This window comes from Peromyscus eremicus, chromosome 8a (genome assembly GCF_949786415.1).
Source record: "Peromyscus eremicus chromosome 8a, PerEre_H2_v1, whole genome shotgun sequence".
Lineage (NCBI taxonomy): Eukaryota > Metazoa > Chordata > Mammalia > Rodentia > Cricetidae > Peromyscus > Peromyscus eremicus.
The window spans coordinates 86,527,232-86,548,302 of record NC_081423.1 but is presented as its reverse complement, the minus strand read 5'-3'; the positions used below and the strand labels follow the sequence as shown (position 1 = coordinate 86,548,302).

Here is a 21,071-nt window from a genome sequence, read left to right as displayed (position 1 = left end):
CAACACAGAGTCACATGGCATCTAAGTCCCTTCTGGGAGCAGGTCTTTAGGTTTCTGTTCCTGGTATCTCTGCTGGACACGAAACAACCCCACTGAAGCCTGGCCAGGTTCTCCATGCCAACTGGGTTTTATTTACAGGAGGCCGGAATAATGACCACAGCATGCCACTGCTCAGTTAAAAAAACCCTTGAGTTTTGCTAGAAGATTCCTAACATTCCAGCTGCATGAGGCTGATTTGCCGGAGATCCTCCATGATGTCCTGTCCAGGCTAACTCTTCTCCAAAGAGGCAGGGGAGCCTCATTCGGGGGCTGCCTCCCCAGAGCCATGGATTAGGGGGCATGCTCCTTCTCTACCACTTATTCATCAGTCACGTGATTGCATTTTCCTCATGCTTTTAAAATGAACAAGGTTTCTTCATTGATTAAAAAGCAAGGGTTTATCATCTAGCTCAGACAATTGTCAAAGGATGAAAAAGAAAACAAAGTCTCCAGTGCTCAGCAAACTGCAAGGCATTAGTTGGTGCCAGGGGTTACTAATTGTTACACCTTCTGGAAGCTTCTGGATTAAGACTCCAGGGAACATCTCACCTGAGCCAGGAGGAGTCTTTGGGCTGGGCGTGGTCTTGGCTGGGATCCTGGTGGCGTTGGATGTGCCTTTCTGGCCTGGAGGGGCTGCTCCCCGAGGTGTGGCAATCTTGGTTCCAGTTTTACCGTCGGCCCCCTGTAAACCGAATCAGGGTAAAAGGTTTTTACCACTGGGAAAGATGACTATCACCAAGGAGAGGTAGACCCATCCTCCCATCTTGACTGGGAGATGGTGAAGGTGGAGAGGGATGCTAGAAGGGTCTTGTACAGTCTCGAGGGTTTGTGGGGCACACAACCCCACAGTCCACTGGCACGTCAAGTATCAGGTTCCTATTTCCTCTTAGATGAATTGTGAACTAGCCTGTGTTATAAAATGACAGCAGTACTTGGAGCAAGAGCAGGGTCAGGTAGATCAATAGGCTGGCCCAGGAAGACCATGCCTTGTGGTCACCCCTTCCCAGACTCTTCACTATGGATGTAGCTGATGGAGGCTGGGTTCACCAGAGGCCCTGGAAGAGACTTATGCTTCAGCCTTCAGCAGAACACTCAACAGCCAAGCCATGTCCTTTTCTTCTCTCTCCATGGCCCAAGGGTCTCGGTGACTCCTTAGGTGTGCTAAGAACCCTTGGCCATGAACACTGGCTGAAAGCGGGGAGCCAGGGGTGGAACAGACACAATCAGCTGATTGTGAGTGGTGACAGGTCTGGTGGTCAGTAGACGACCCTTAGAACCTCACAATGATACCACATAAACCACAGACTCCGGAGGAAGGGAAGAGAGAAGGAGCTGTGGGGATGGGTGCAGCTGGAGGTGTGTCCAGTTACCATAGAACTGTAGAGGGAACTGAGGCTTTCTTCACCATTTATTTTTATTTTTTAACGAACTAATTAATTAACTTCCGTTTTTCTTAGCGTTTTTTTTTTTTTTTTTTTTTTTTTTTTTTTTTGAGACAGGGTTTCTCTGTGTAGTTTTGGTGCCTGTCCTAGATCTTGCTCTGTAGACTAGGCTGGCCTCGAACTCACAGAGATCCACCTGCCTCTGCCTCCCAAGTGCTGGGATTAAAGGCGTGCGCCACCACCGCCCAACTTCCGTTTTTCCAGACAGGACTTTACTGTGTAACTGCCTTGGCTACCCTGGAACTCACTCTGTAGACCAGGCTGGCCTCCAACACACAGAGATCCTTCTGCCTTTGTTTCCAGAGTGCTAGAGTTAAAGGTGTGTGCCACCACCAACTGGCTGTTTTTGTTTATTTTTTAAGAGAGTCTTTCTAAGTATTACTGGTTGATACCCCTTCTTCTTACCCCTGCCTATGGGTGCTGAAATTATAAGCATCACCACACCTGGCTTCTTTTTTTGTTTTTTGTTTTCAAAATGGAAACTCACTCTGTAGCCCAGGCTAGCTTAGAACTCACTCTATAGCTCAAGCTAGCCTCAGATTTACAGGAATGTTCCTCGGCGTTGGGGATGGCTACAGACATCAGGTACTGTGCTTAGCTTAGAGCCTCAGTTTTCAAACTGGGGTCCCCTGGTTACCTTGGGGACTGCTGTTTCAGGGGGAGAGAGAGGCAGAGAGTACAGGTCCTAGTCCTCAGTCCCCTCCCTGTCCCTTCTTCAGCCATCTAGTGCTGCCTGTGAGTTTAGGTGAGGAAAGCCCTCGAACACCACGGAACAGCAGCCTGCGCCTCGCCGAAGGTCCGTTCCTTACCTTGAGTTTCATCTGCTTTGTTCCAGGACTGCCATTTCGGGGTGTGACAGAAGAGACGTGTTTAGGAGAGGTGGCTGGCTCAGGGCACACGGCAGGGCTGGAGGGTTTGATCAAAGGGTCTGAGCTACCAGAACTGGGGCGTGTGGGGCTAAGGCAGGGCCTACGGCTCAGGGGTTTAGCACAGGAAGGTGTGGATGTCTTAAACATAAAATACATAAAATCGAAATAAAAGTCAGCATTGGAGGAGGGAAGCACACTGAAAAGGAACAACAACAAAAACCCCTGAGCACAAAGAAGGCGGGTCGCAGGTCAAAGCAGCCCTCTCCACCGCCCTTCCAGCAAGGACAGCGGTCCTGTCCCCTCAGCACTGGGTCTCCTATCAGCATGCTACACAGCTGACATGGGATGGACACGATTAAAATAGAACTTCTAAAGAGATGCTGGACATGGAGAGATGTTCTGGCACATTCTCTAGCACTGGAGAACACTGGCTCAGAGGTGCTTCCACTTGGAGACCATCAGAGAAAAGGCAGCAAGGTTTTCTCAAGAAAGAATGCCAATGTGTCATGGGCCAGAGGCTTTCCATGTTTTGCTCGACCTCAGGGGAAGTATCTGTTCGGGTTCACTGACACCCACCTTCTCTTTCCAGCATGCCAACAGAATCCTTCAAGGAGGATTGTGCCAGAGTCAACCAAAAGCTTCCTTCAGATGTCACTGAGGACACACACATGCCCCAAGGACACACATATACATGCACATATGTGCCTGCACTCGCACATACACATACACATGCATATGCACACACGCACATACACACATACTTTCTGATTAAACAAAGACTCGAATAACACTAATCTTAATGCTATGGAGTCTTGAACTGGCCAAAGTTAACACCAGACCATACTCCAACTAAGGAAATAAGTGTGGCTGGATGTTCTTCGAGAAGGACTCCCTGAACCAGGGTACCTAAGGGCTGAAGGCTGACACTCAAGGCTTGCCTCTGGGGACTCTGACTGGAAGGGTGGGCCTGGTGATGCAGGGTGTGAAACCAGACCCTTTGGGAATAAAGAATTGAGAGGCCAAGTGTGGGGTGGTCTGGAGTCCTGACCAGAGACTGCGCTGTGCTGTTCAGTCTATTTCCTTATCTCCACTGAAGGGGCTGGATCTCAGTCTGTGCCGCCAGCATCAGGACAGGCTAAGGGACAGCTGCTTCCACAGAGGAAAAGCTAGAGTGGGTACCCAAGCCCCTTGCTCCCTAGCTGGACAAGACCCCTCTCCATAGGCAGCATTCTCTACCCAGTCTAGATCTGTAACAGATTTGGCTCCACGCTGTCCTGTGAGCCAATCCAGGGCAGGGACTGTGCACTAAATGAACACATAAGTGATAATAAGTACGTGCACACTTGTGCAAGCATGAGGCCGGAACTCCCTGCCCCTCCCCCAGAAGGGAATGACCATCTTGACTGACAAGCAGTTATCGCTCCTGTTTCAAGCAGTGGGGCAGGGCTAAGTTTCTGCACGAGGCCCAGCTGCCTCTCTCTCTGAGCACCCATGACTCCAAGTCCTAATGAGTACAGAACAGGGCCTTCTGGGAGTGGTCCTCAACCCCTGCTACCAGGTTCTAGTACCATCATCACTCACATCTGGAGACCCATTGGGGCTCTGGCACTGATTAGAGCCTCGATGCTCCGGGCAGCATTCACACTAGCTGCCCGGTTGATCCAATCTGGGTCCTGCTGGGATTTTTTCCAGGGAGACCCCACTGCACGGCTTTAGGGGGTTCTAAGATAACAAGTCACGGAGGGAGGGGACTACAGATGAGAAGCGGGGGACAGGTGGGGCTTGGGACGCTGGTCTGTGGCACGCAGCTGCTTTATCTACCAGGCGTGGCTGCAGAAGACTGACAGAGACCTTCCTTTCAACCCACCCTCCTCCACACTTCGCCTCAAGGAGGCTGCACTAGTTCCAAACCCAAGGCAGCCAGCCCCACATGGCCGCCTGCCGGCTCTCCCCAGACTCAGCTGTTCCTCCTTCCTCTGCCGCTCCCTGTTCTGAGGCAGCGACTGCATTGTAGCTTCCCTGTTTGCCTCCCAGCTCTTCTCCTCAAGGGCTCACCCAGAATCCTCCCTGCCTTTGTCTGGAGATCACTTCTTCCCTGGCTCATAGCTCTCTGAACCCCAGCGGACTCTGTGGATATGAAACACTGTATATTTACTGAGCCTAGATCTGTGGTGGTAAGGGTAAGGAACGCAAACCCCAAACTTTACCCAGAAAATTCACACACACCTTCATCTAAACTATGAGGAAAGGACAAGAGGTGGGCGTGGGGGAGGGACTGAATAACTTGAGGATCACTCTTCCCTTTGTTAAATACCAAGATGGAAACACTGCCTTTGTAAAAAAAAAAAAAAAGAAAAAAAAGAAAAAGGAAACAAGGGCCTTTAAATGACAGCTGCGGGCTGGAGAGATGGCTGAGCGGTTAAGAGCACTGACTGCTCTTCCAGAGGTCCTGAGTTCAATTCCCAGCACCCACATGGCAGCTCACAACTGTCTGTAACTCCAGTTCTAGGGTATCTGACACCCTTACACCGATGCACATAAAATAAAATTAAATAAATTATAAAACAAAAATGACAGCCGCACCCTAGTGACAAGCACTTCGCACACATCATGGATGAGGGCAAACCCAGGCGTGAAGCAGAGCCTCTTGGCGAAGGAGACCGGCCGGTCAGTAACTTACCTTCGCTTTCTTCTCGTCGTTCCCAGCCCTGTCTTTGCTGACATTGGCCACTCGAGCTGACAAAATACAAAACGAGAATGCACGTGACGCCCCAAGCGTAAGGTTCGCAGACGCACCAGCGTTCAGGGCTGGTGTTACGAGCTCCCTTTGGCTGAAACCCGGCTGATTTTCTTAGTCCTCAGATCTACTAGCTCTCCCATCGTTAGTGTCACACAGCACACAGGGCCACTGCTCAGAGCAATCCAGCACGAGGGGGCAGCAGGCTGGCTGAGGGTGGGCACATGCAGAGGGAACGCAGCAGGTGCGGTTAGAGGTACAGGTCCACACGTGGCTGTGGCGAGCTCACTCTCTGCATCTGCCAACCACACTGAATGCAGGGCCATTTAAATGCCCCAAGGCCATGAACGGGACAGCCCAGCCTGGCTCCAGGCTGCAGCAGGATCCTTGGATCAGTGTGGAGGATCTCTCTCTCTCTCTGTGGCCAAGCTTGGCCTTGCCTTCCTGTGAGAGCCCCACTTATCCTCCAGGGTCTCAAGGCCCGATTGAAACCACCTCTGTTTCCCTACCTACCCCATGCTGAAAGGGTCCTCAGTCTACCTTCTTGGCCATCTTAGGCTGACCATCCCAAACCCCCTCCAGGTCATCTGCTACCAGAACAGATGAGCCTCGTGGGGATATCCTCCCCCTGTTACGGAGTGCAACCCGTAACCCAGAGCAACTCACTAACAGGGACCTTCCACATCAGCTGCTTTCAAGGCAGTCCTTCCAACTCTGGCACAGGCCTGAGGGCACTCTGCCACTCCTAAGGGCCCTCCAGATATGCCACATCCTGCTCACTGTTAACCTGTGGTTCCCTGGAGGTGGACGAAGACTGGATTTACAGAGTGACCAGCGCTGACTCTCCAGCCCAGGGGTCTCCCCACTTTACTGTGAAAGAATCACCTGCGGAGATGGCCTACAGACTCCTGGGTGCCCCGAGGCTGGGTGTGCAGCCAACAGGTACCCAGGAATCTGCACTGCAATAGGAGTTCAGTGGCTCTTATGCATTCCTTTCTCTGTCAACCATGTGTATCTGTTTAGGACAAACAGCCGTGCCAATCCAATTCTGACTCAGGGAAAAACCACCATTTCCACAAGGCCAGACTATTTCTAACCGCAAGAGCTCCAGCTGAGACTGTTCCTGGGATCAGTGACATCGGAACACCGCCTGACTAATTCCCAGCCCTACCGGTGAAAGCAGTTCCTTAGGATGCTCTGTGTAGACAGTTCCTGCTGAGTTGCCCTTTGCCTCTGTGCTACAGTGTAGCTAACACACTCGCCCACTTTTTGTGTTGGTAAATTATTTCACCGGAGTAACCCGCTTATCACCGTCATTACTGCAAATCAACCTGCTAGGTCAGCACTTCCTGAGTCCAGGTAGGACTCAACAAGCCCTGTTCCGGGAGATGTTAGCAGGTGGTATCAAATACACTTGGGAAATCCAGAGGACCCATCCTCTGTCGAGGGTCCCTGTGCACAGCACAGTAAGGGCTCTGAGGAGTCCCACAAACATGAGCATTCTTAAGCTTTGCTTAGCCTGGTTTTTTTTTTTCCTTCTAAATTCTGTGTCATAGAACTATACCCTCCCTACCGCCCTGCCCCATTCCTCTTGACACCTGGAGGACCAGAATTTGATAGAATTGCTGTGGGATGGTCTGTATGTCAAATGTGTTGCTGATTGGTCAATAAATAAATCACTGATTGGCCATTGGCTAGGCAGGAAGTATAGGTGGGACAAGGAGGAGAATAAAGCTGGGAAGTGGAAGGCTGAGTCAGAGAGACACTGCCAGCCGCCATGACAAGCAGCATGTGAAGATGCCGGTAAGCCACGAGCCACGTGGCAAGGTATAGATTTATAGAAATGGATTAATTTAAGATATAAGAACAGTTAGCAAGAAGCCTGCCATGGCCATACAGTTTGTAAGCAATATAAGTCTCTGTGTTTATTTGGTTGGGTCTGAGTGGCTGTGGGACTGGCGGGTGAGAGAGATTTGTCCTGACTGTGGGCCAGGCAGGAAAACTCTAGCTACATAGAATGTTACTTTGGAAAACATTTAAGGCAATCATTTGTCCTCCTTTGCCTTGGAGTTTAAAACAGAGGCTTTCCCTACTCTGCCTAATTTTTGTTTTAAGACAGGGTCTTGGGGCTGGAGAGATGGCTCAGAGGTTAAGAGCACTGACTGCTCTTCCAGAGGTCCTGAGTTCAATTCCCAGCAACCACATGGTGGCTCACAACCATCTGTAATGAGATCTGGCGCCCTCTTCTGTGTACATAATAAATATAAATAAATCTTAAAAAAAAAAAAAAAAAAAGACAGGGTCTTATGTAGGGGAGTCGGGTCTTGAACTCCTGATCCCCATTTTTCTCCATCCTGAGTACAGTGCTCATTCTTGGCACAGGGCATCACGGCCACTTAAAAAACAAACAAACAAACAAACAAACAAAAAACATGATCATGCTATGTAGCCCAGGCTAGCCTTGAACTCACGGTGTATCTCACTATGTATCCCAGATTGGCCTCAAACTTGCAGTGACCCTTTTGTCTTAGCTGGAATGTGCTGGAATGGCAGGTCTGTGCCACCATCCTGACAGGCTCTTCTACTTGTGATATTGGAGTGTTCTCTATAAGCAGAATTTAATCCGTAGCTAATAGATGCTTTTGACTCTGCGCTTACAAGGCATCAGGTTCTGGGCCCTACAAATAATTCTAACATGTCAAGTCATCTATCCTGACATGTATTTACTTATCGTACAAGAGCACATGAACGTGTGTGTGTGTGTGTGTGTGTGTGTATGTGTGTGTGTGTGTGTGTACCACGTACATGCCACCACATGCATATGGAGGTCAAAGGACAAACAGAGGACTGACTCCACAGTTGTCCTCGGATCTCTGTATCCATGTGGCAGCATGTCTTTGCACCGTGTGGGTCTTGGGGATGGAACTTAGATCATTAGGTTTGGTGGCGAGTAGCTTTACCCACTGAGCCGTCTCGAAGGCCCAAACACCAAGTATTCTAAAATCTTAAAGCCACAAATGTCGCTGCCTAGAGGCTGCTCTCACCCTGCAGCCTCCAAAGGGTTCCAGATGGGGCTGCACACAGGGACCCAGCCTGTCCCTGACTGACAGGAGGGTCACTCTGGACCTGGAAGATATGCTTTATTCATCATTCTGCCGCAAGCAGACTCGGGGAGAGGTTTGGGGCTGTTAGCCACTTCCCAGGGGTGGCTGTCACCTGTCAAATGTGACATGCTGTCTGTCGGTGAGAGCATCAGAACACAGGCAGGTGAACTCAGCGGCTCTGCACCAGGAAGACACACTCCAGAGTCTCCTGGAAGGCCATGTGGGGGACCATGGCAAGAGGGTGCCTTTCAGAGCAGACCTAACCAGATTCTGAACTTGACTCCAACCATTATTTACTCTGGGTGCTTATCAGAAGGTCAATTTACCGCTCTGAGGCTCAGTTTACTCATCTGAAAAGTGGGGCTCATGATGCCTACTCAGAGCACTGGGAAGGTTCTAGATCTTGAATGTAAAAATGCATCACAAGCCTCCAAAAAACGAGGGACACTGTTATCCACTCTATGTAGTGTGTCCACCAGCCGCCCGTGGGCTGGTGGGCCACGGAGGATACGTCGTCAAGTGGGCAGAGAGCCAAACAGGGCAGGAAGCACAGGGCCAGGTGTTGGTGACATGCACAGTGAGGGCAAGCGTGAAAGGTGAAACCAGAGGCTGCAGGGCAGGGGCTGGGGAGGGGGCAGCGGCCCAGGCGGTGGCTTTAGTGCCTCTCCTGGAATCTCAGGTGCGGGAGTCAGGAAGGCCAGAAGCTCAGTGACAGTGTCCACAGCCTGGAGGGTGCCAAGGGAGGAGTGAGAGGGCTTTAAACCACAGACCTTTAAGTTGAGGAACCCGACTGACTGGCCTTCCTGGCAGGCCAGCTGCGGGCTGCTTCTCAGATGGTTCCAGAAGGCTAGCATCTTTGATGCCCTTTCCCACAGAGGGGCCCTGGGCCTGGGGCTCCTCTCCAGGGGCCCCCACCAACGTAGCCCCTTCCAAATCCTGCTCCTTCGGCATGCTGGCTTTGATTTCCACGTGGAATGTGAACTCTGGGGCAGCCTCGGGCCCTTCCTCCATGGGCCCTGCGCCAGGCCCGTCGGGCTGCGAGGCCTGGGTCTCTGTGGAGACTTTGGAGAGGAGGTCAACAGGAAGTGGGATGACGCCCTCATCTGGGGACCCAGGCATGCCAGTGGTTTCCTTGGAGACAGCCTGAGGGGCTGCCCTGCCAGGGGCCAGGGGGGCCTGGGAGGGAGGGGAGTCCTGGGATGACTCATCCATGTCAAGATCTTCATCCACCTCCTCCTCACTCCCCAGCCTGTCTTTGCCCCATCCCTCCTTCTGAGGCGGCTCTTGCTGCAGCAGCTCAGAGGCCGGGTGGCTTCTCTCTACATCCTCAGGTCTTGTCCCCGAAGGTTGGCATGTAGCCTCTCTGAGGCCTTGTGGCAGGAAGGGAGCCCCAGACACCTTGGGCACCGGTTGGCAGATCCAATCTGAGATCCCTGGGTCTGGAGCCTGGCCTTCATGGCGCCCTGGCCCTCCAAGCCAACTTTCTGGGAAAATCTGGACCTTCTCTGGCTCTGTGTGGAGATATCCAGCAGAGGAGGGCTTCAGAATGGGCAGGCCCACCTTGACAGGCCTCTGGTCTCCACTCCTGGATGGCCTCCTAAGGACCAGCTGGTGGAAGAGGGACTGGGCAGGTGGGGTGCTTCTGGGGACAGTGAGTGATGGCCAAGCCTGGAGTACCTGACTGTTTTTCACCTAGAGGTGGCAGTGAGACCCCAGAAACTTCTGTGCTCAGTCCGGGCTGGACTTGAACACTAAGCTTCCTGCTCAGGAGCCTCTCAGGCACCTCCCTCTGCTGCTTGAAGAGGCAGTGGTGGTACATGGTTAACAAGGGAACAGATATTGTTTAAAGGGGACCACAGTACTTGCCATAAGAAAAGACCCCTCAAAGGTATCAGGACTCTCCCAACAGAGACAGGAGCCTGTCTTGGGCCCAGCTCATCGCTCGGAATAAATGTTCTCTTGGTCTGTCTGCCACTAGCTTGCTGCATGACCCTCTCTGGGAATCATCAGTGTCCTTGTCCATAAAAGGGAGACTGAGACTCGGTAACCTCTGAGGTCCTCTGGTATTCGGCTGGGCCAGAGCCTGCTGGCATCTCTGTGGTTACCCAGCATGTGATTATGGGCTCAGATGCATGCTCAGCTACCGTTTACAGAACCCAAGCTCCCAGAAGATTCTGGGCTCCCGGTGGCCTTGTCTGGGTTATGACAGTGATCTCTACATCATAAGTTACCTGTCCTCTCTAGCCCTGCTCTGATTTGGAAAATTCACAAGCTATGACTGTTGGCATGGAGCTTTGCTAACTGACTGCAGTATGATTCCTCTATGTGGAACTGCAGGACATGTATAGCTGTGTGGTCAACCTTCATGGCCTGTCTTTTGCCTCAGGTGAGGCAGGAGCATTGGGACCCCTGTTCTAACTGCTCACGCAGCACACTGCCCACCAGCTCAGCCTGTCTAAGCACGTTGTTTTTTCCTTGGATCAGTCATGTGATATTCATGTAAAACCCTCTTTAGGGTATCTGGCTGTGCGTGAGGGATGAGGGAGTCCACTCGAGTCTTACTGACTCAATAAGGTCCTCAATGAGCACCCTCTAGTTCTGTTAGATTGCCTGTTTGGGACAGAGTCTCCTATACTTGAGGCTGGTGTCAAACTCAGTATGTGACCAAGGATGACCTTGAACCCCTGATTCTCCTGTCTTTACTTTCCAAGTGTTGAGATTACAGGCATGTGCCACCACACTTAGGTAACTGAATTTTTTGAACATCCTACCTGGTCCCAACAAAATATCTCAAACAACTCCCCAGTTCTCCTCTAACAAAACCTATCATATTCTCAAAGACTTTGGGGACAGAGAAAAGAAGTCGGCCGGAAAGGGGAGTGGGGCGGGGGGAGAACATGTGCATCCACACGTATGCGTAACTCTGGACACACACCAGTAATATGTCCACTAAACCTCTGTCTCTAACCCAGTGGGACTCAGTGTGGCTGGGTCACTACCAAGGGACCCAGCTCCAGCCTGGCCCTCTCCTTCCTTCTACCAGATTGAGTTCACAATGACATTCGTTTATGGTCCCAGTGTCAAGGTTGTCACATGACAGCTGATCAATCACTGCATTCTACATAGAATAGCTGCCGTCTAGACAAAGCACTCATTTCTGCTCCTTATCAGGTGCCTTATAGAGGCCCTTACTCTGTCTCAAGGATCGAAGTAGGAAACCAGCAGGGTCCGGCTACCCAGTATCAGCCGGCTCATGGACCAGAGGCCAAGGCAGCTACCAGCCATGATGCCACCCCACAGACTTGGGCCTCTACTATCTTCAAGAAGATGCTCCCTAGAAATTATTTTTGACTGGGGTGTCCTGCGGTCTAATACACTGCAGGCCCTTCAAAGACTCCATTCAAGTTGAGGCGAGGTCTCAAACATACACACACAGTAAACACACGCAGTGAGCATACTTTGTTGTGTGAGTGAACTGATGAGGAACCGAAGCATAATCAAAACTCCCAGAGGGAGGATCTGGGCTGGGAGAATGATCTCTTCGGTCTCCAGGATACTATAAACTTCTCAGTAAATATGAAACGGACCAGGGTGCACCTCAGTTATCAGAATGCTTGCCTGGCACACACGAAGCCCTGCGTTTGGTCCCGAGCACTGCATATCCTGGGTGTGGAGGCACATACCTGCAACCTTGGCACTCAGGAGGCCGAAGTAGGAAGATCAAAAGTTCAAGGTCATCCTTGGATACCAATGGAGGCCACCTTGGGCTACATGGGAAGTCATTTCAAACAAACAAACAAACAAACAAACAAAGAACCCAAACCTTTCAACACGCAGCCTCACTGGGAGTGGGGGAGGGGCACAAGGTAAACAGGACCAAACAAAAAGGAGTTGTCTCCCCCAACTCCTCCTCCTCCTCAGGAGCCTAGTGTCCAAGTCACCTAAAGGGGGATGAACTAGGCTAGAGGTCAGTGAGGCAGAGCCTTCACAGGCAGCCAGCCCTGCTACCCAGAGGACAAAGGCTCTATCATTTTACAGAGGAAAGGACACCACCTCCCAGTTCCTCTGTCCTCTGTGAGCCTCCCTGTTACACAGGACACTCAAGTTCTTCTATCCAGAAAAATGGTTGAAAACAAAGCTAACTCACGCTTTAGCTACACCAGAGGTCTCCATTGCCTAAAATCAAGACTCTCTAAGATTTTAAAAATTCTTTTAAAAAATGTGTTTTTGATAAACAGCTGCAGAAAGGTACTTGTCTTGACCACAGAAGTTTGGTTCCTGAGAAGAAAATTAGAATAAGGCGTGAAGACCATGGAGAAGGAAGCTCGAATGGACAAGCTCCATGGCGACGTGACTGACAGGTCATAGGGCACTGTGGGAGCATCACCCACCGTGCTCATCACAAGGGTAGGCAAGGCCTGTTTCCTTCAGGACTCTCCCACCCCCCACCCCACACACACCCCAGGAATGAATCAGAATGGTATTAGAAAACTCTGTGTCTACAGAGCCCAGGTCTCCTGGACTCGCAAATTAGGACCCAGGGCTAAGATGTCTTTTCAAGGCGGAGCCCACTGAGTGTTCCCATCTCCCTCCTCCTGATCTCTGAGTCCTAGAGGTGATTCGGACTACTGACCTTGAGTCACGTGCCCAGCGGCTTGGTCCTCCAGGTTCGGGGTATCTCCAATGCCTGCTTCTTCAGCTGGTCCAAGGCAGCAAAGGGAGAGGACAGAAGCAGACAGGTATTACTTGCTGTGACCCGTGTTCTCTGCACCTTGCGCTTCTCACACGAAACGTGCAGGAGGGGTGTGCCCTGCAAGGTCAGCTGCTGCGCTCCACTCTGCAAAGGCCGCAGCTAGGGACAGTGGTGACAAGATGTGCCCAGACAAAACCCACAGCTACCACACACCTTCCAGGTGACTGCGACCTAGGAGGAAAGAGCTTCTCCACAGGGGTCCGGGGTCCAGCTGTCTTGCCTGGCTCCACAGAGATGCCAGGACTCTCACGACCACTGCCTGCCCTGGCCAGCACTTCGGGAGGACAGGGGCTCAGGGAGAGATTGTGCTTGCTGGGGTGAGGTAGCTGGGGTGTGGACCCAGGAGCCGCCACTTGCCCGGCCTCTCTGAGCCTGTTTCCTCATCGGGAACCTCAAGGATAGGATTCGGGTCTGTCTTGTAGGCTAGTGAAGGTATGGAGAAGAGAGTCTGACACGCAGGAGTTGCTCAGGCTGCTAAGCTTCTTTCCTCTAAACCCCTCACACATCACGCCGCCTGAAACCAGCATTACCTGGCTGGAGCAAGGCCAACAGGGCCTATGCGCAGCCTTTTGGGGTCTCTGTGTTCTACTTAAAGAGCTGACAGTCGCCCCAAGTAAAGAAGGCTGAGAAAGTTCCAGACCACAGGAGCAGTACTCTAGTTGGTAAACACTTATGGGGGAACAGAGAGATCAGGACACAGCTATGGGACAGCACACACAAGTCTAGCAGTAGGGTTTATAAAGCAAGCTGGCCCATGCTGACCTCAAGGCCTTGAGGCACACCACAGGTTGCTGCCTTCGAGAAATGTTCACACAGTGCCAGCTGGGCCGTCAGCCTTGTCTCTGGACTGAGGTGCTCGGCCTTTGCACCTAAAACGGCAAGCCGGTTTTCATTTCACTTGCTACCGAGGGCACAACAAGGAAAGAGCCTGGGTCACCGCAGTCACGTGGTGTCCTGGTAAGCACCTAGCCAGATGGCTGAGTGAGGGTGGGGCCACAGTGAGGCGGCGGTGGACTTGGAAGCTCTCCACCCATCTAGGTCCTCTGTGATACCCAGGAGGTATTTCGGTGACAGTTCCTTGTCAGATAACACAACAATGGTCACATATTGTGTCAACTGTCTGGGAAGGCAAAGTCCAAGTGTGGATCTGGTCTGAGCAAGATTACGGGAATGGAAGACAGGTTCAGAGCCACAGCAAACCCAGCTAAGCAGTCGTGGAGTCCTTAGCAGACATAAGGAGGCATTCCGGGACTCCATCACTGTCCCGGCACTGGCAGAGTCTATTCATCTTCCCCTACAGTGCCCGATTGTGACATCCCGCCCCGGGTGCGAGGCCAAAATGGTGTACCACTAACGACTTTGAATGTTCCCCAGGGGTGGGGTGGGGGAGCATTTTCAGGGAGGTACAGGTCCCCTGCTCTCCAGGGAGACAGGCCTCTCACAGTAGCAAGTCACACAGCATCGTTGGGCAGCTTCACTGAGCACCAAGAAGCAGCAGACATGTGATCAAGTGAGGGCAACAAGTGAGGTACCAGTTTCTCCAACAGCTGGAAACCTGCTCAACTCTAAACCCAGCAGGAGGCGACTGGCCCGCCCTGGGGCTGTGGTGGCTCCATGGGGTCTTGCTATGTAGCTTATCCTTGCACTCACTATGTACCCCAGGCAGGTCTCGAACTCTTGATCCTCTCACCTTGCCTCCCAAGTGCTAGGATAACAGTCAAGTGCCGGCATGCCTGGCTTGTCTCCCTGGTCTTCAAGGCATCGCCTAGAGACAGACACCTGGCTTCTGCTCCCTCTGGCTTGCGAGCTGGTGGACTGCAGTCAGGGCCCTGCCCAGGATCACAGCAGGAGAGGGGAGGGCCGGCCCTGCTACGGTGCTGAGCAAAGGAGCATTGTGACGGTCTGCAAGCAGGCGGTCCAGCCAAGATGGATGACCGGTTTGTGTTTTCCCATGGAACTGTGGGCACAGGCCAGAGGTGGCATCTTAGATCACGCCTAACGGGTCACTAGTGGGAATGAGTCATCCTCCACAGAGGTGATGCTGCAGCTAGATCCCTGAGAGGAGTCCAAGACAGAGGCGTCAATCTTTATGGAAGCAGGACATAGGGGTTGAGAGGGAAGAATCTGGACGGATTCAAGAAAAGTCTCTGTGGTCGTTAACTTTCACAGTCAGCTTGCCTAGATTTGGAACCACCTCGGGAACTGCTGAGGCACATATGTGGCTATTGTAAGGATTCTGTCCTTAATTACATCACCAGCCTGTGACGGTATCCCAGTCTAAAAAGCGGGCAGGCCCTCTGTGCATCCCTTTCTCTCTTCCTTTCCACACTCTCTCCTTCCATCCTCTTCCCTCCGCGCGCGGTCTCTCTGTTTCTCTCTCTCTCTCTGTCTCTGTCTCTGTCTCTGTCTCTCTCTTCCTCTCTACCAATAAAGCTCTAGAAAGGTAACCATGGCTTGTGATTCTGCCACCGCAACATCTGTCGGCATGGCCGATATGGGCGGCGACCAGCCCTGGCCGGCGGCCAGCCACAAGCACCGCAGCGTAACCAACAGCTATGTCTGAGGGTATTTATAGATAGGATTCACTGAAGTGAAGACCTACTTCGAATGTGGGTGGCACCATCCCATGAACTGGGGCTGGGGCAGTAACGAACAAAAGCTGATGAAGGAGAAAGCGTGCCCAATGCTACACTCCTCTGCTCCCTGTCCACCAAGAGGGGAAGAGCTTCCTCCACCACACATGCTACCATAACGCCCTGCTCAAGGCCACGGAATTAAACAACTGTGAGCCCTCTGGGCCCATGAACTAAATAAGGCTTTCCTCCTGGAGTTGTTTCTGCCAGGTATCTGGACACTTATGAGAAGCTAATGCAGTCTCCATGAGAGAGACGGTAGCCTCTGAGCTCCTGCAGGGAGTGGGAAGCAGCCACTGCCTCCTCCTACACTCTTGCCCTCACCAACCCAGAGTAGGGGCTGGTTTAGAACAAGGTTGTGGGCCTGACCTCACATCAGACTGACCCTTCTGATAAGCATTTATAAACTGTGGGTTTTTTTCCCTCATCACACTTAATTAATAACATAGTGAGTGTGGAGAGCCCCAAAACAGCTTGACCACACAGCTGCCATGACAGGCCTAGAGGCCCAGACACAGCTTCTGTGACAGGCTTACTGGCAGGCAACACCCAGATCCAGGAAGAGCCATAAGCTGACACCACCCAGGGATCCACCCAAGGATGGGGAAGTACCTAACATCCCAAACATTGCATCCATTAAATAAGATAGCCAGATGTTCTTGAACCTAGCACACACCTATCTCCCCTTCTTACCAAGATACCCCTAGCCAATCAGGGTCCTGAACCCCGGAAATCCCTCACCCCAACCTCTGCTATGATAAAAACCCTACCCTGCCTGGGCTCTCTGCTCTCACCACTGTGTCAGACAGACAGAGGGACCAAGCTCAGAGCTTGAAATAAAGGCTCTTTGCTTTTACATACAGGATTTGGTCTCTGTGGTGGTCCTTTGGGGGTCCCCATGATCTGGGTATAACCGTGGGGATCAAGTTCTTGGGGTTCATGTATGCTAAACCAGGCACTGAGCTACAACCCAGTCCTTTGCAGGCTGTTTTGTGACCATGAAGCATTTCTGATTACCCAGAAGAGACGAGAAAGTGGATAGTTTTCAACCCAGACAGAAGACAAATTTCTTCAATGACAAAACTTTGAAGGGATAGCCAAGAGACAAAAACCAAGTCAGCCATGGCGTCACCCTCTAAGGTGTTCTGTGGCCTTCAAGCATCCTTCATGCTCAAAGCTGAGGCCTGGCCAGGCTTTCAGAACATCTAGTCCACCTGTCTCAGAAGATCTTGCTGCCAGTCAATCACTTTGCAAAGCGGAAACACATCTTGAAAGACAGGGACGGCACTGCTTGCTCCGTAATGAGCGTTCTCAGTGAATGTGTGAGAGAAAGCGTACTACAGACTGCTATGATGTTTACTCTTTGTGGTCAACCTGATGGAGCTGGAACCCACCTCTGGGTGTGGAGACACACCTCTGTGTGTCTTTGAGGGTATTCACAGGAGGGAGGACCTACCCTGAATACGGGCAGCGCCATCCCCTGGGCTGACGTCCTGGGGAAAAAGGAGAAAGCCAGCTGAGCACCAGCATTCAACTCTCTGCTTTCTGACATCAGATGCAACGTGACCAGTCACCGCCACCTCCGCCACCAGGCCTTCCCTGTCACATGGACTCCATCCCCTGAAACCATGAGCCCGAACAGACCTTAAGCTGCTTCTGTCATACATTCGTCACCACGAGGAAAAGAGTAACTAGCTAGCATGGTTGCAGAGAGCCCATCCAAAGGAAGGGGCATTTCCCATCTCCACTGCCACAGTGTCCCATGAGCAGTGACTAGGCAGTTCCTGGTAAGTAACTGGACACCTCAGGTTTATCACACTAGAGTTTTTTGTGAGCCCCTGGAAGAGGACATGTGGGGAAGGGCATCCGGGGCTCTGGGATGTGATGACTCTTGTCTAGGGCCCTGCACAGGCTGACTTATGAATGACTGAGCAGCCCCAAGCCCAGCGCGATTTCGGCTAGTGTGCCGTGTGACCAATGCCCCCATCATCCCCATGGGTAGATACAGGGATACAGAGACAGGGTTGGAATGCAGCACAGTCCTAGAAATGGACGTGTGGTCACACTCCTGAACTCCAGGACCAGCCCATTAGACCTTCAAAAAGATCCAGCTATGTGGTCACAATGGCATGCTGGGTGCTCCAAATGCAAACTTCCCCGAGGGAGACCTGCTACTTGCTACAGCTGGACCCAGAGAAAGTGTGAGGACGGCAGAGGTCTATCCTCTCTTTCCCCAGAGAATCTTGCTGAGAACATTTCTAATTGACATGTTGACTGAGGCAGGATCCAGCAGGAATCCAAGGACGCTACACCCTTGTGGGAAGCAGCTAGACTCCAAGGCAGCCACTGCTAACTAGCTAAGATCCCCAGAAGTCCGAGTCACTTACATATCTGCTTCACTTGGCTATGAGGATGACCTGTTCAAGGCAGGTCAGCTGGGCTCTGGCGGCCCTGGGGCTCTGGGAGTCACCCTCACCTGTGGTTCCTTCTGGGATCTCCATGTGGGGCTGGGCAGCAGCCTGCTTGTCGGAAGCTCTCTCTTCCACTAGGGGCGCAGTCACGTCTGGAAACCACCAATAGTCACCCTCCTGTTTATACAGGGGCAGTGCAGGGACAGACCTGCCAGCCACATGCAAGAAAAGCCAGCTGGAAGCAGGGCCACAGTTCTCCTCCCATTTCCCCAGGAAGTACGTTATCAGAAGTGAGGCAGCAAGTCACCTGCCTGGAAAGCCTAGAGGGGCCATGTAAGTACTACAAGGACATAGCATGATTGGGGCGGGGGGGGGGGGGGTTCCCTAAAGAGAACTGATGAAGTCCTGAAGGCAGCTGTGTGGTCTTTATGGCAATGCACGGTGCCCACAGCTGGGACCCCAGCAGTGTGAGGAAGCTGAGGATGAGAGTGAGCCGGTGATTTTCCTGTGAGGCTTGGGGCAAGCACTCTGTCACCTCTAAGCCTTTGTTTCTGCATTTACAGAACAGGAGTGCCATCTCTTGGTGACCTTAAAAACTTCTACCAGTTTTAACTCCCTGCCTCCCTAACCTCCTAACACCCAATTAAAAGGCACAGAGTTCCCTATGTGGCAACAACCAGACCAGGTTCTGTCCAGAGTCCAGCTTTCTAGCGGAGGCAAGAGATAGGGATCACAGGCTAGGAGCTGGGGGCGGCATCTCCTCAAGGGAAACGCTTCGGCTCAGAAGTCCTCTGGAACCCTCTGCCTCTCCACCAGGCGCGCCAGGCACACACACCTAAGGAGTGGCCAGCTCTAAGAGATTCCCAGAATTCCACACAGCTTAGTCCACAAAGGCTATTTTCACTATGATCCTCTCTGGTGCCGATAAAACTGCTAGCAAAGCGCAGCCCAGGCTACCTCCCTCCCTGAGGGCGAGAGTGAGGCATGTGGGGCCCACGCATGTACAGGTCCGGACTGCATGAGGGGGAGTTTCTTCCAGGACAGTGCTGACGGAGTACTGAAAGCCGTGTCTGGGAAGCCAGTCCCAGGTTTGGCATCGAGTTTCAAGCCTTTCTCAGGGTGGCAGACAGCTTGCAGAACTGTCCGAACAGGATGAGCAGGAAATGCCTTGCATCACTGGTTTTCAGGAGGGCAAAGGGAATCTGGCCAGGATGTTCTCACCAGGCTAAGGGCCATGCCACCTGCATCCTCCAGGGATGAGCCAGCATACCAAGCCAATGGCAGGAGCTTGACAGCCATGTTCTGGATTTATCCAAAGGCAGATGCTGGGGGAGATGCGGAGGCCAAATTCTCGTTCTGTCACAGAACTCCAGGACAATGTGCCGGGCTGCAGAAAGGGCTCAGAGTGGGCGATCCAACCTCCTCGGGCGGTTAGAGAGACGGAAGGACAGTGTTATGGACAGTTAGTTAAACGTCATTCTCAGTGTCCTTTTCCCTTCATTTCTTCTACTCAATGGGTTGAAAAAAAAGATGCCCAACATCCCAGCCTTGCGGGCCAGAGACCCAGGTCTGGCCAATGAATGAAAGTGGAAACTGCCAGGTTTCTTAAAGAAAGTTCTCATTTTCTTAATTCTGGCAACACATCTGGCTTTGGGGGTCTTTTTGGCTACTTTGTTTTGCACTGGTTCTTTTCTTTTTAAAAACTTCTTTCTTTCCTTCTTTCCTTCCTTCCTTCCTTCCTTCCTTCCTTCCTTCCTTCCTTCCTTCCTTTCTTTCTTTCTTTCAACAGGGTTTCTCTGTGTAGCTCTGGCTATCCTGGAACTCACTCTATAGACCAGGCTGGCCTCAAACTCAGAGATCCACCTGCCTCTGCCTCAAGTGCTGGGATTCAAGGTGTGTGCCACCACCACCCAGCTTTCATTTATTATTATGGAACATGTGCATAATGTGTCTATGTCGGCACATGCCATGATAACACATGGGAGCTTCAAGGACAGCTTTGTGGAATCTGTTTTCTTTCTTTCTTTCTTTCCTTCTTTCTTTCTTTCTTTCTTTCTTTCTTTCTTTCTTTCTTTCTTTCTTTCTCTCTCTCTCTCTCTCTCTCTCTCCCTCTCTCTCTTTCTTAAATAACTTATTTATTCTTATTTTATGTACATTGATATTTTGCCTGTGTGAGGGTGTCAGATCTTGGAGCTACAGACAGTTGTGAGCTGCCATGTGGGTGCTGGGGATTGAACCTGGGTCCTCTGGAAGAGCAGTTAGTGCTCTTAACCACTGAGCCATCTCTCCAGCCCCCGTCTATTTTCTTCTTTACACAGGTTCTGGGGATTGAACTCTGGTCACCGGGCTTGTGTGGTAAGCACCTTTTAGCCTCTGAGCTGTCTCACCAGCCATAGCTCCTGGTTCCAAGGCAGATACAGTGTTCGGGAGCAGCAGCCATCTTTCAACTATGAAGCAACAGTCCAACCACTTAGGATGGCCGAGGATGAGTAAGAAGCACATAAATGACACTGGGGGGGGTGCTGTATGCATGTGCAGACGTCTTACGAGGCGAGGCAGGAAAATAAGCCTCTTCAGTTAGGAGGGCTTTCCGCTTTCTGCAGCCAAATATGGTAGTCTTTTCTTTTTTTCCTCCCCCCACCCCCCAAGACAGGGTTTCTCTGTTTCTCTGTGTAGCCCTGGCTGTCCTTGAACTCACAGAGATCCGCCTGGCTCTGCCTCCCAAGTGCTGGGATTAAAGGCGTGCGCCACCACTGCCAAGTGAAATGTAGTATAGTCTTGACTGACCCACATGGGAAGCAAGAAAGACCAGGGAGCATTTCAGGAAAGAGACAAGCAGCTTCACGACAACCCAGACACCAAATATCTGGAGTGGATGGATTAGAAGAGAGAAAACATACTCCATGCCCAAAGTCCAGAACGCAAGAAATGAAGACGCCACACCCAAACCATTCCTAACACATGAGCAGGGAGATGTCTGACCCTGCCTCCCTCCTCAGCCAAATGAGCATTCTGGGCCCTGGTTGATCCCTGAAAGAAAAGTAAGGTGGGGGCTTCTGAGGGGGTCATGGAAGGTAGTGGAT

At 51.7% G+C, this 21,071-nt stretch overlaps 1 protein-coding gene across 3 annotated transcripts in view; it reads right to left on the bottom strand.

Moving 5' to 3' along the window:
- Positions 1–21,071, bottom strand: part of Mapt (microtubule associated protein tau) — a 99,723-nt gene that overhangs the window by 23,693 nt on the left and 54,959 nt on the right. Inside the window, exons 4-9 of one of the 3 annotated variants that reach the window (XM_059271934.1) lie at positions 18,054–18,140; positions 12,825–12,890; positions 8,962–9,702; positions 5,031–5,086; positions 2,291–2,488; positions 589–721 (exon numbers count right to left, since the gene is read on the bottom strand). In XM_059271934.1, coding sequence (XP_059127917.1) covers positions 589–721; positions 2,291–2,488; positions 5,031–5,086; positions 8,962–9,702; positions 12,825–12,890; positions 18,054–18,140 — 1,281 coding nt within the window. The remainder of the gene's footprint in view (positions 1–588; positions 722–2,290; positions 2,489–5,030; positions 5,087–8,961; positions 9,703–12,824; positions 12,891–18,053; positions 18,141–21,071) is intronic. The other 2 variants (XM_059271932.1, XM_059271933.1) reach the window with 2 other exon arrangements.